This window comes from Cetorhinus maximus, chromosome 18 (assembly GCF_964194155.1).
Source record: "Cetorhinus maximus chromosome 18, sCetMax3.hap1.1, whole genome shotgun sequence".
NCBI classification, from domain to species: domain Eukaryota; kingdom Metazoa; phylum Chordata; class Chondrichthyes; order Lamniformes; family Cetorhinidae; genus Cetorhinus; species Cetorhinus maximus.
This window is the reverse complement of record NC_135896.1, coordinates 48,776,940-48,790,719: the sequence shown is the minus strand read 5'-3', so window position 1 is coordinate 48,790,719 and position 13,780 is coordinate 48,776,940. Positions and strand designations below refer to the sequence as shown.

General features: G+C 38.9%; 1 protein-coding gene across 11 annotated transcripts in view; it reads right to left on the bottom strand.

Annotated features, from left to right (window-relative positions):
- The window catches only part of ktn1 (kinectin 1), a 114,686-nt gene that overhangs the window by 62,981 nt on the left and 37,925 nt on the right, over positions 1 to 13,780 (bottom strand). For all 11 annotated transcript variants that reach the window (XM_078562671.1, XM_078562669.1, XM_078562675.1 and 8 more), the window contains 4 exons: positions 12,722 to 12,866; positions 7,454 to 7,565; positions 3,402 to 3,589; positions 734 to 802 (listed from right to left, as the gene is read on the bottom strand). In XM_078562671.1, the coding sequence (XP_078418797.1) occupies positions 734 to 802; positions 3,402 to 3,589; positions 7,454 to 7,565; positions 12,722 to 12,866 (514 nt within the window). The remainder of the gene's footprint in view (positions 1 to 733; positions 803 to 3,401; positions 3,590 to 7,453; positions 7,566 to 12,721; positions 12,867 to 13,780) is intronic.

Genomic DNA, 13,780 nt, shown 5'->3' with positions numbered 1-13,780 from the left:
ACGTACAACAGCATTTCTACTGGCAAAATGAACATCCATTGAATGTTACTATTAAGAAACAGATCCATAACCATGGAATGTCTGCCCCGAATCTTGGTTGATCACATACTTTTTCCATAAACTTAACGTCCCTCTGTAGGATAGTGTCAAAGTTTTGCAGGTGAATGTCAGCTAACATCCATAATGTGCGTAAGATGCTTGGGCAGCATATCTCCCCCACCATCAACTCCTCCCCCCAACACCCCCAGAATTTTCTCTCCCTCTCCTGAAGGCAACAGGTCATGTTCCAGAAAGCTGTCAAAAGCTTTCAAGTACCTTATCCAAGAGGAGACAAGATTTTAGGCAGTCAATATCAGTATACAACTATGGAAGCATCACAGCCTAACTAACCTCATTACCCTCCAACATCCAAGTGTACACACTTTTCAGGCATAATCGACAGATTCAGCACACACGATAGGCCAAATGGCCAACTTCTGTGCTGTACGATTCCTTAGACGTGACCAGAAATAAGAATTCTGGTCAACTTCACTCAGCAAAGCAACTTCATTGGATCATAAAAGCCCTAGTTTGCTGACTATTAACTACTGTAACGTAACAAAGGTTAACTGCAAATGTTTGGAATTTAGCATAGGTTATTTAACCAAGTCTGATACTTTTTTAAACTTTTAAAGCTTCAAAGACAATTCATTTTTAGATCTTGATAAACTGAAATTCAAAAAGATCACTATACCTGTGATGCCATTTGGGCATGAAGATTTTGTATCTGAGCTGTCATGGCTTGTTTCTGTTCCAAAAGATCCTATTATTTTAAATTAAGTGCAGCAGAGAGAAAAATAAGTGAAAAAGTAATGACAAAAGAAAAATGCAAAACTTCATGAAAATAATTAAATATATAACCAGTTTTAATGCCCCCTCCTGAACATGTTGATTATGTTCATCCCTGCACTGAACATTATTTCCTAATTCTTATTCTATTTTCAGTAGGTGCAGGGCTCCTCCTGCACTTTCCCTGCCAATTTGCATCCAAAATCCTCAAAGCCATGAATTTTGGTTAGATTAGGCAAACACTTTTTTTCCAGGATGGGAAAAAGTGTCACACAAGGTATGGCATATTCATAATTTAAAATACAAACCTTATTGAATGTAGGCATTGATCAGAGAAGCTGTTCAAAATATTGGTTTAAAAGGTTATTGCTTCCACAAAATGGTCACTGAACATCAGGTGACATTGCTGTGTGGATTCCATTATCCAGTCAGGGAACTGGCTCTGTCTCACAAGGACAAAAAAATGCATTCCAGCCAAAAAGGCATTAATTGCACATAACCTGAAAAAATCATCGGAAGGCATTACTGAATTGGATGGGTCTTTTGAAAAAAAGTAATTGTTTTAACCCATCAAGGTAGACGTCTTAATCAATGGAACATTAATCCAGAAACAATAAAGCAGAATATGGCTCAGCCTAAGAACACCACCTTATCTAGTGAAGAAACCACAGCTGTGAGGAGTTACAAGGTGGAACAACCATGTTTGTCCTTTTGAATCTTAAAAGAAGAAATACTGTTTGCAGCAGAGAGAAACAAAAAAGGCAATAATACCTGGGGGTATCGACCATAGCCCCCAAGCCTGTGCTTTCTCCAGACTGTGCAACGGATCATTGCCTACCTGGACATCAACCAACACAAGGACTGTTCATCAATTGAAGAAACAACCAGAAACCAACCTCATCCCTTTAGGAGAACTCCAGCAAACCTCTTCAAACCCCAATTGCTGAAATCCCTTAACTGACTTTTCAACTAAAGACAACCCCTCCTCAGGCCTGCAACCTTGATCTTCAAATTACATCAGACAAGTGGGAAATTAACATTTCCTTTTTTCCTTACAAGTTGGAACTTATTTTTAAACCCCTGTAACTTTTCCAGAGTGTGTATGAGAGTGTAAATGGGAGTGAGAGTGAAGTAGCATTCACTGTTGGATTAGTGTTTAAAAATAAACACGCTGAAAAAAATAAATTTCCAAAATTCTGCTGCTGTATAATTTCTTGACTACCCATTCAGGAGGTTAAAACAAATATATACACCATTCCTATTCTTTAAATTCACTGATCACAGGCAGTTTGAAATGGCGTTAGAGAATGTCAGCAGTTCCCTTTCAAACTGACCATGACACAGAAGGGTTGAGATCTAACAAGATCAATGAAGTATAGACAGAGCAGAAAAATGAGTTTGCAGTTTTCTTAATGCAGACAAAGTTGCTTTTCCACACACTATAAACCAAATTTCTGAATACAAAAGATACATCTTAGTTGCTAAGTGTTTTATAACAAGGTAAACACAGGTACACATGGAACACTATTCTTTCACAAGAGGAGGATAGTAGAAATCAGTTCTATTCTGGCTAGCTTTCGATTTTCCTCCCACGTAAAATTTATTTTAAAAATTCCTTCAGAATTGAAGCATAAAAGCACAGCTTGTGGAAATTAAAAACTGTTCAAAAATTTACTCCTTCCAGCAATTGCTCCAAATTGTATTATTTTTCTAAAAAAAAGTCAGGTGTTGGTGCTGCATGCACCTGGCAAAGGTTCCCTGCTCATCAGCAAAGTGCATTCAATTTATTTCTGACTAGATTTTTTTTTGGTTAAGAGATCTACTAGACTATAGAAGTTCTTCCAACTAAACAGCAATAACTTCCTATACAAATGCCAAGATGAACAGTTAAACATGAATGCATTACAATGTATAACATACATTTTACATTAAAAGTATTGTCTCTTCAGGATTCTGTTCATTTGCCAAAAAAGCTGTATAGTGACATTTATTTTACTTAATGGAAGTCAAGTTTTACATCAGTTAATAAAAACTAAATTGTCCCAAGTTATTTTAGAAAACCATGAAAGCTTGCTGGAAAATAAAAATTTGTTGTGTATAGGATGGGGGGGAAGCAGGGGATTACAAACCCGCAATGCGTCATTCCTGCCCAAAAAAGGTACCAAGTAATCATTTGGCCTCTGTCAATATTGTTCCCATTCTCAAATTTGAACCAAACTCCAATTCTTCTCTTACGCAACTTCAGGCAACTGGAACAGCACATCAAATATCATAGGAACAAGTTCTGAATTCTCCACATCATAAAAAACAGATGTTTTCATTATTTTTAATCTATATGGACTAGATAGGAAATCTCTGCTTTAAAAAAAACTCACTAAGAATTACTGTTCAAGTAGAGTTACAACAGCTTGAGAAAAATTTTCATGCTGAATTCTGTATTTGTTTTGTGGGTGGTGGGGGTACATGGGAAGCGTGGAGACAGAATGTGAAAACACAAATGGTCTCTGGAAGGAAAAGAAAATCTAAACAACCTCAAATATGGTTTTGCCACCTAGATCCAGGAGTGCCAATACCTGCACTTGCTTCTTCAAGGTCTCATCTGCAGTAGCTCGCTTTTGCTCTGCCGTTACCATCTGCATAATCTTTTGTTCGAGTTGTTGTCTGGATACCATGGTATCAGTGAGTTTGCTGTGCAAGCTCTGGACTTCTTTGGTTTTATTACCAATTTCATTTTCAGCAACCAGAAGTTTACTTTGCAAATCTATAAGAAAATATAACAATATAGCCACAATTAACAATTTAAGATACACTTTTGTTTGAGCTGGTACAAAGCACTAATTCAAAAGGCATTTTCTCATTACTTGCAGTAGCGCCAGACTGTTTCCTAGCTGCCTAGTTTAATATCTGCACAAAGTGCTAGCACACACTTCTTCAACTGAAATATATGGGTCACTAATTTAGCTATCTGCAAATTTATAGCAATGTTTACATCATAGAACTCCAGGCGTTATAACAAGCAATCGTTGTCTCCATTGCTAACTGATGTACAACTTAGCATTGTCAGGTGCACAAAGAATACAATGGCCCGCTTTTGCATGTGAAGATAATGGAGAGGCTATCAGCATCATAAAGTGACTGGGACAGTAACATGCACTGTCTGCGCACACATGGTTAAACGCAGAATTCAGGAACCTGCCGCTTGGTTTGTCCTGCACCTCCACAAACATAACACCAATATCTTGAAGAGATTTAGCATTCAAGCACACAAAGAATGAGGAGTCATGATATTTACCCACCAGATATCTAGTAAACATGCTAGAAAAAAGTTAGGCTTTGTCCATGTAAATGTAGGTGACTTTTAAATACTGTGATGAACTTTAAATTACTATCAAATATCCTCTCTGGCACAAAAATCTTTTTTTAGTGTGGAGTATCATTCTCAGATTTTAGTTATCATTAGATATATAAAGAAGTAAAAAATGAACTTGTCTCTTCTCTCAATCCCACTGTCACAGCCAGAATGTGTTCCTTTTTATTGCCTGCGATCAATTTGTCTGAATGCAAAAGATGTTTAAGATGTTTTCTTATACTCAGTTATCGTACCAATTTAAATAATCCCAGCCAAAAGCCTCAAGAGCTTTTTTAAAAAGGTTATTTATCACACGCTTGTTCCAGATGTTTAAAAAGTGATGTCTCACTCACATGACTCTCACAATATCACACAAAGATTAGATACAAATGAAGGTAAAACAATACAATTACAATTTATGATCTTCTCAGTCTCTTTTGTGACAGGCCTGTAGTTTTAGATGAGTTGATCCTTTAATTGAAGAGAAGGTCTTGTAAAGCAGAGAATTCTCAGTAAGCTATGATGCTTCCTGTATTCAAATTTCCAGGAAATTGGTTTTCAGGTGAACTCGAAGTTGGAATGGGCTGGGGGGGAGTGGGGGGGGGTTTGTGGGTGCAGGGCGAGTCCCTTTCCAAGTTATTGCTGTTTATCGCCTTGGCTACTGAAATTACTTGCAGCTGGTTGGATGGCTGATGGAGCTCTGCATCAGAATAGCTTCTTGCTGTTATTTTAAAAGCAGACAACAAAATGGGGTTTCCTCACCATGTGATTTGTACAAGTTCAAAGTCCTTTTTCCAAAAGTGGGCGAGTTGATTATGCATCATGTTGTCATTCAACACCTCGAAATTCACCCAGTCTAGTTTGGATAGGGACCATCATAACTCAATGGAAGATTGATGGGATCCATTCACATTTGTCTAACACATTGAGTTTCGATGTTTTTGTTCATGATGAAATAGAAAAACAAGCCAGCTGTTGGTCCATCCTTAAAGGGATATGCAAATTCCCCAGATGTCCATATTTAATTATGCATTTGCTTGAGACTCAGGACCTCTGGAGCTTGTAATGCCAAAGGTCAGATGATTTGCAGTGGCCATTTTTAATTGTTTGTGGTCAACATTTTAAAACATTGGCTGAAAATTCACAATATGCTAGAACATGACAGCATCTTGCCCTCTCTCTTTCTGTACATGATTTTACATTGAATTAAACAGTCTAACTTACTACATTCCTGGTTCAGACTCTTCAACCAATCAGATTGAACAATCTTTACTGAAGCATGAAGTGGCACACTGTTGCTTGATCTGTTTACACAGGTCCCAGATTCCCTGCATAGAGGGAGCTGTGCTGTATCGTCACACAAAAGCCCACTAAAACTCCACAGAAGCTACAAGTGTAATACACAGCAAATGTTGTTCATTCACAATTGACCACAAAATCCAGACCATTGTGTTGAATCTAGAGTTAACAATATAGATTAAAATCTGCATGAATTTTAAGAAGAAGATACATAAAACTTGGTTTGGGCTGAGAAATACAGAAACAACAACACCCTTAATGGAATGGGGATCACAAACTGATTGATTGTTCCTGACCCCTCCCTTACCCAACCTAACATGACTTACAAACGAGTCAATGAGTTGACTGGACTGTATTGTTTCTTAAACAGTTGGAGTGTGGGTGCAGTACTATGCAACAGTGACAATATAATCAATGAAGAAGGCGATGATAACAAACACTGTCTGAAAGAATGGTGGAAGCAGACTCAATACTAACTTTCAAAATTGGATAAATATTGAAGGGGGAAAATTTTGCAAGGCTGAGAGTCTAATCAGATAGCTCTTTCAAAGAGCCAGCACAAGCACAAAGGGCCAACTGGCATCCTCCTATGCTCTATAACCCTGACACTTCAAAAGTATCTCAGCAGCTGTTAAATAATTCCCTAACATTTTTGAAAAGAATAGATGAAAAAGGAACGCACTTTCTTGAATATACTGACCAAAGAAAATTAGAAGCGTGGGAATTTCTGAAAGTGTGCAATTTGATTCTCCTGCAGTAGTTGATGTCTAGACTGCTGGATTTGGAGAAAAAAAATTGTGACTCGATGAAGTGGTTTTTCGAAAAGCCCATATTTCGGATTGGTTAGGAAACCTCACTCTACTTGGTTAAATGGTAGACCGGATACTAAAGTACAACACATGCTAATTTTATATGAAACAGGGAAGATGCAGTTTATTCAAATGTTAAAAAAAAGTACAAATCCCAAAAAGGTATATAAGCGACCTGTAGAATCCATCAGCCAATGGACAGAAGTTCATAATCACCAACTGCTGGAAACAGCGTGGTCAGCTTAACTGGGTGAAAGGATCAAAAGGTGACTCTACATGCATTAAAAAAATCAATTGTAAAATAATAGGATGTAGAAATATAACAGAAAAAGAATCTGGTACAGGGTATGGAGAAAAATACATTATTGGACACATAAGGGTACCACAGCAAAAAGTGGAGCCACCCCAGATTACCAATCACCCAATTTCTGCCTTCTCCAAGGTACCCAGGTAAGGAACAGCACCTCAGTCCTTCCCAAGAAACTAACCCAAAGCATCAAGTAGAACAAACAGCAAGCTTCACAGTTCCAGGTGAAATTCAAACAAAGCAACACCCAAAATAATCTCCCTAAACCTAAAAGGGGCTCAGCCACCCAATATTGACATGCCTCAAAGAACAAGCAGACATAACATTTCTTCTGCAGCCGATTCTCTGTAACCCACTTAATCCCTGCAAAATACGCGAAGCTCATAGGAGTCGAGTGGTACAGACCCCAGTTGCCATGTGAGGGGGAATAGGAAGGTGACTGGCTACCAACATGAACAGATCCATTTCCTTCACCTGACAGACTGGCCACCCCCATAATGGGCTGCACAGCAAGGGAATAGATTACAATAGTAAATGCCTACAGCCTGAATACAGACATTTCTGCAGCAGCTACTTTCCTGACGCACATCCCCATGTCCCACACGGATGTAAGTGTACCATCATCAGATGCTGTTCCACACCTGTTGTACAGCTTTGCTGTACACCCTAAAGATAAATCGTTAAAATACCTATTCACGTGTATACCTTGATGGACTGATATGGTACTGGATAGTGACCAGCAACCAGGGAACTGTACTGCTGCAGAGTTGCCTCTCAAGGAGAACAGAGAAAATTTAGAGAAGGCATGAAAGGGATCAAATGATACTCCCAGAGTATCAAATAAGTGTTTCAGACAATTACCTTGTTTTGCACCCTGAACTTCTGTTAGCCTTTTCTCGTGCTCTGTTGTTATGTTCCTGAGAAATTTCTGCATATCCTCTTGTCTCCTTTCAACTTCCTCCTGCAGCTGAGTCTGTGAATAAAAGCAGAAACTGTCAATGTAGCTTTTATCTCTTATAAAAAATATAAATAGAGAAATTAGACAAAAAATATTTTTTTAAAGAGGCTTTTGATATGATAAACACATTACACGACATAGTACATTATAAATCAGCAGAAAGGATTGATGGATATCAAAGTCACATTTAATCTGCCAAGTCAAATGTGAATGATCAAACTCAACAGTGGATGCATTTGCCCCATTGCTTACCACAATGCAGTACTCCACTTTTCTGTAGAACAAGAATGAGGGGCACAGGATGTCTTGCCCCGGAACTTGAAATACATCTCATTTTCTTATGCCACATTTGATTGTATTTACTTTGATACTTTCACAAATTAGTTTGTAAAGAGAAAATTTTGGAATGTTCATTGGGTAGATAAAAGGGCAGATGTTAAAAATACAGGGTTTCCTTTTGAGGGGAAAAAGAACACATGCACAAAAGTATTGCTGCAACAGAAATTTTGTCGAAGCTTTTTGTCTTGCACTCATCAGGACAATCGTAAGAATATGAATGTCAGGGGAAGCAACAACTTTATACTTTATATGAGGAGTGGGTGCTGATTGGTCAGCAAGTGGACTTGACAACATTTGCTAAATAATCCTCAGTATGCTAAAAATTAGGCTGACAACCAATTTGAGATAGTCAGTCGGGCTCACTGTGGTGCATCTGCGTATACTGGAAGTTACAAATATTAATACACAGGGCCCTGTTCTTTGCAGGCAGAAAGAACATGTACACACATTGCACCTGTTTCAGTAGTGATAACCATTCACTGGTTCATTCCTCAGGGCAATGCCTTGACCAGAATCAAGCTGCTTGATTTAAAATTTCAAACGATGCTTGGCAGTTAACTGTCAGTCACCATTAACTGATGCATTCTCCATGGCAACACCTCTACCAGAGGAGTCCACTTGCCAACCAATCAGCACCCCTCTCACACAGTATAAAGTTGTTGTTTTCCCTGACATTGGTAGTCTTGCAGTTGTCCTGATGACTACAAAACGAAAAGCTTCAACAAAATGTCTTTTTTTAGCAATACTCAAGTTTTGTACTATCAAACAAATACATATATATAAAATTTAAAAACTGCTTTTCAAAGTAAGGGACAGAAAATACTTTAGCAGTTCAGGAACACAACTGAGAACAAGTTGATAAAGCTTTAAAAATGCATATTTACATTCTTTGCTTTAATACTGAGTGACCTAAATTATAAAGCTAAGAGAATGTTAAATACATGGAAATAATTGGCTAGGTTTCCACTCAATGATTGCATCTCGTTTTGGACATTCTACTTGAGGAAGGACGACAAGGTTATGGAGAAGAGTGTCACTAATTAATGCAAGCAATGTGACACTTATTGATTAGGAGAAATGAGAGAAACCGAGTCAATATTCAACAGAGTAGGGGGTCAAGAGGAGACCAATGGTGTTTAAAATTACAAGGGATTTCGATGAAAAGGTTAATCCAACTCCACCATGATGCCACCACCGAACACATCTTCCCCTCACCACCCCACCCCTGTCAGCATTCCGTAGGGACCGCTCCCTCTGACACCTTGGTCCACTCCTCCATCAGCCCCAACTCCTCATACCCTCCCCATGCAATCGCAGAAGGAGCAACACCTGTCCCTTTACCTCCTGCCTCCTCACTGTTCAAGGCCCCAAACACACTTTTCAGGTGAAGCAGCACTTCACTTGCACCTCCTTCAATTTGGTCTACTGTATTCCCTGCTGCCAATGTGGTTTCCTCTACACTGGGGAGATTAAATGCAGGCTGGGTGACTACTTTGCGGAACACCTTCGCTCAGTCCGCAAGCATGACCCATACTTTCCTGTTGCTTCCCATTTCAACTCACCATCTTGCTCTCATGCCCACATGTCCATCCTTGGCCTGCTGCAATGTTCCAGTGAAGCCCAACACAAACTGGAGGAACAGTACCTCATCATCCGATTGGGCACTTCACAGCCTTTCGGACTTAACATCGATTTCAAAAACTTTTGACTCTCTCCATCATGACCCCTTTTTTGATCCAATTTTTATTTTTGTTTTACTCTTATTTATTTGTTTTTAATATCCTTGTTCCCTAGCACTCCTCCTCCATAGGGCCATCTGTCACTTGTTTCTATATTGTACTTTCAGAAAGCACCGATCCTTGTTCTGCTATTAACACCCTCTGCTATATTACCTTTATGCCACTATCAGCACCTCCTTTACTCTTTATCACCATCAACACTCCCTTTGTCTCATGTCCATGACATTTTTGTCAATCTCTCCTTAACTATCACCTTTCCCTTACCTTCTATCTTGCTCCACCCCCTAAACAGTATAAAAATCCATCATATTTCTATTTCCCTTTAGCTCTGAAGACTCATACAGACTCGAAAGGTTAACTGCTTCTCTCTCCACAGATGCTGCCAGGCCTGCTGAGTTTTACCAGCATTTTCTGTTCTTATTTCAGATTTTCAGCATTCCCAGTATTTTGCTTTTATATATGATGAATTATTCCTACTGATCAGTGAGTCAGATATGAAAGGGCATGAACTTAATGACGAAAAAAGCAATTGGAGAGCTTAGGAGATATACTTTATGCAGCAACCTATTGCGGGATGGAATTTCCCAGCAATCACAATGGAAGCAAAAATCATTTTTAAAAACTTTAAATGTGAAAGGGATAAATATTTGAAGAAAAAGGAAACTTCACAGGGCAAATGGGACTAAGTGGATGGCTCTTTCAATAAGTCAGTACAGACACAAATGGGTTGAATGACTTCCTGTAAAAGAGGAGTTAGGCAACCTTTACTGCTAGGTTACAATGGGTTTGATAATAGCAAGTCAACATAAGATAATAACAATTTATATAGCACCTTTATAACTGAATAAAACATCCCAAGGAGCTTTTCAGGAGAACATAATAGGACACTAAGCCAGATAATGAGATTAGGTCAAATGACCAAAAGCTTAGTCAAAGAGGTAAGTTTTTTTTAAAAGGAGTGTCTTAAAGGCGAAAACCGAGGTAGAGACATTAGGGCTGAGGCAACTGAAGGTGTGGCTTCCACCAGTGGAGTAGTTAAAAAAAATCAGGGATGCTCAAGAAGCCAGAATTAGAGGTGTGCAGATATCCGTGAGACTGGAAGAGATTAGGGGGATAGGAAGTGGCACGATCATGAAGGGATTTGTAAACGAGGATGAAATTTTTTGTTTTTAAAAAAAGTCAAGGCATTGAGTCCTATTCAAGCAATGTAGGTCATCGAGCACAAAGGTGATAGGGGATAAGAACCTGCTGCGATTTAAGACATGGGTAGAGTTTTATATGACCTCAGTGCGGAGTGTAGAAGGTGGGAGATCAGCCAGGAGTATGTTGGAAGAATCAAGTTTAGAGGTAGCAAAGATACAAATGAAGGCTGCAGCAGCAGGAGTGGGGAAAGGGGTAAAGTCAGGTGATGTTACGGAGGTGAAAATAGGTGGTCTTACTGAAGGCACAAGTAAGTTGCTGGAAGCTCATCATTAAGTGTGACACGAACGTTGCAAACATACTGCTTCAGTTTCAGACCATCGCCATGGAGGGGGGTGGAGCTGGTAGCTGGAGAAAAGTGCTTGGAGCAGGGACTGAAACATTGGGAAAACTGAAGCCATTGTTTTAATTGGATGAAATTTCCACTCATCCAGGACTGGATGTCAAATAAACAGTCTGATAATTTGGCAAGTGGAGGAGTCAACAGAGATGGCAGTGAGGTAGAGCTGTCATGCATGCAGATACATGTGAAAACTAATACTATGTTTTTGAATGATGTTGCTAAGGAGGGGCACATAGATGAGAAATAGGAGGCGGGGGTAAGGATGGATCCTTGGGGGACACCGGAGGTAATGGTACGGGAATAGAAAGAGAAGTCATTCTAAGTGACATTCTGGATACAATTAGATAGCCAAGAACGGTGCCAACATAGATGGCCACCAGTACAGAGGTATTAGATGAGGATGGTGTGGACAACTGTGTCAGAGGCTACAGACAGGTCGAGAAGGGACATGGAGGGAAACTTTACCTTTGTCACAGTCACATAGGATGTCATTTGTGACTTTGATAAGGATTGTTTTTACTGTAGCAAGGGTGGAAGCCTGATTTGAGGATTTCAATGGCAAAGATGGCAGGCATTCAAGGACCTGAGAGGAACAGAAGGTTGGAAATGAGACGGCAGTTTGCAAGGATAGTGCGGCCAAGCATAGTTTTTTTGAAGAGAGGGTGATGACAGCAGATTTAAAGTGTAGGGAGACAACACCTGAAGAGAGAACTGTGAACAATATCGGCTGCCATGGAGACCAGGAGGGAGAGTTGGGTGCTCAGCAGTTTAATGGATATAGGGTCAGGGAGAATGAGGGGGGTCTCAGACAAAAGTAGTGGGGCAGAGTATGAAGAGAAACAAGATTTCTACATAAATTGCACAGGAGGCATAAGACAGCAACTGAAAAATTTCTGGTATAAGCTATAAAAGACAAGCTTCAGCAATGTTTGAAGTTATCATAACCACCAACATAGAATCGGTTTTTCCTTCCCACCTGAAGTTTAACCCAAAAAAAAGCAAAAGTACAAGGAACAAAACTGATTTACCAAATTCTTCATAATCCAGATCTCAATAAAGAGAATATTATTCAGGAAAAACTCCCTACATGAGTTAATACATTATAAAGTTAATAATTCACAAGCTTAGGAAATAATTCAAGTTAACTCTCTCTCCCTCCACAGATGTTTCCTGACCTGCAGAGTATTCCAGGCATTTTGTTTTTATTACAGAAAACAATCAACTTATAAAATACGTGTAATAGCATTAGGTTCAAAACTAGCACACCAAATAACCACATTCTGCAGCAGTTTCTTGGTTCATATTGTGAAAGTATACAATGTTAAATATACAAAATGCCTGTCTGAGCATTTAAGTATGTTTCTTCGAGATTACCATTTATCAGGCAGGAAGGAAGCAAGTTCATACCATTAAATTTTTACTCGTTTATTTTCAATTTTTACTTTGGCAAAACTGAAATTCCCTCCAATAATCTCTACAACCACTGATTTAATCCATCAAACGACACATCTCAAATTCCTGTTTGCATGAAATAAAGTCTGTTTTTATACCTTAAGTTGTTGAACAGTCTGTTCACAAGAAACCTCCAAGTTCTTTTTCTGTGCCTCTTCCTGTTGAAGGCGATTTGTTTTCTCTGTAAGTTCATTCATTAATCTGGCATAGTCCTGACGCAGCTTGTTCAGTTCTGTTGACTGTCTGCATTCAAATTTATAAACCAATTAACGGCTTTATAGTTTTAAATAATATATCGTGTAGTTTTAAATACTTTTTTTTTTCATTTCTTAACACATTCTAGAGAACATGTGCAAACTTCATACACTATTGTGTTAGCAGTTTCGCATTTCACAATGCAATTCAAATGTCTGAGTTTCCACACATTGGTTCAATTCACTTCAAACTTTAATACAGAATGAAAATACATTAGGGTGAAGGCACTTCATCAATGACAGCAGATTGGGAGTACGGTGACAATCACCAAGTTTGTCCAAGGAGAATTTTGATGGAAAGAAAAATTCTCTCTCTCATAATTAGGCCTACTTATTTCACAGTCTCCTTTTGGCTATTTATCTTCTGGAGGCAGCACCAAGATGTGTCAGGGTGGGGTTTGCGTTTGAGAGTGTGAATGCGGACAGAAACCCAGGTTACTCCGGAAGCTAAATCATAAAAACACTTCTGGAATATCTCCAGCCAATTCCGGAATGTGGTAGTAAGATGCATATGGGTGGGTGGAAAGTAGCTCAGGCCAGTCTGGAAGGCGGCGGCAGTAAGGAGCACTTGGATCTGGTATGTACTGATGAAGCAAGAGCAAATGGGAGAATTTTGCTACATTTTTTTTTTTAAAAAGTGATCCGGTGAGAGCAAATAGAACAAAAACGAACAAAGTTGTCTGGGCTAGACCAAATTGTTAAGACCAAAAGTGTTCACTTATAAACTAAAGGTGCAGAGCAGACTGCAAGTCAGTAGAATAATAGGTGTGAACAATTAGAAGGTCTGCTCACATTTCTGAAACAAATCCTCTGGAATCTAAGGTAAAAGGACACTTTGGCTCAATACGACAAAATATTCTTTTCAAACAAAAGGCATCTTTGAGGAACGAGACATTTAAATTA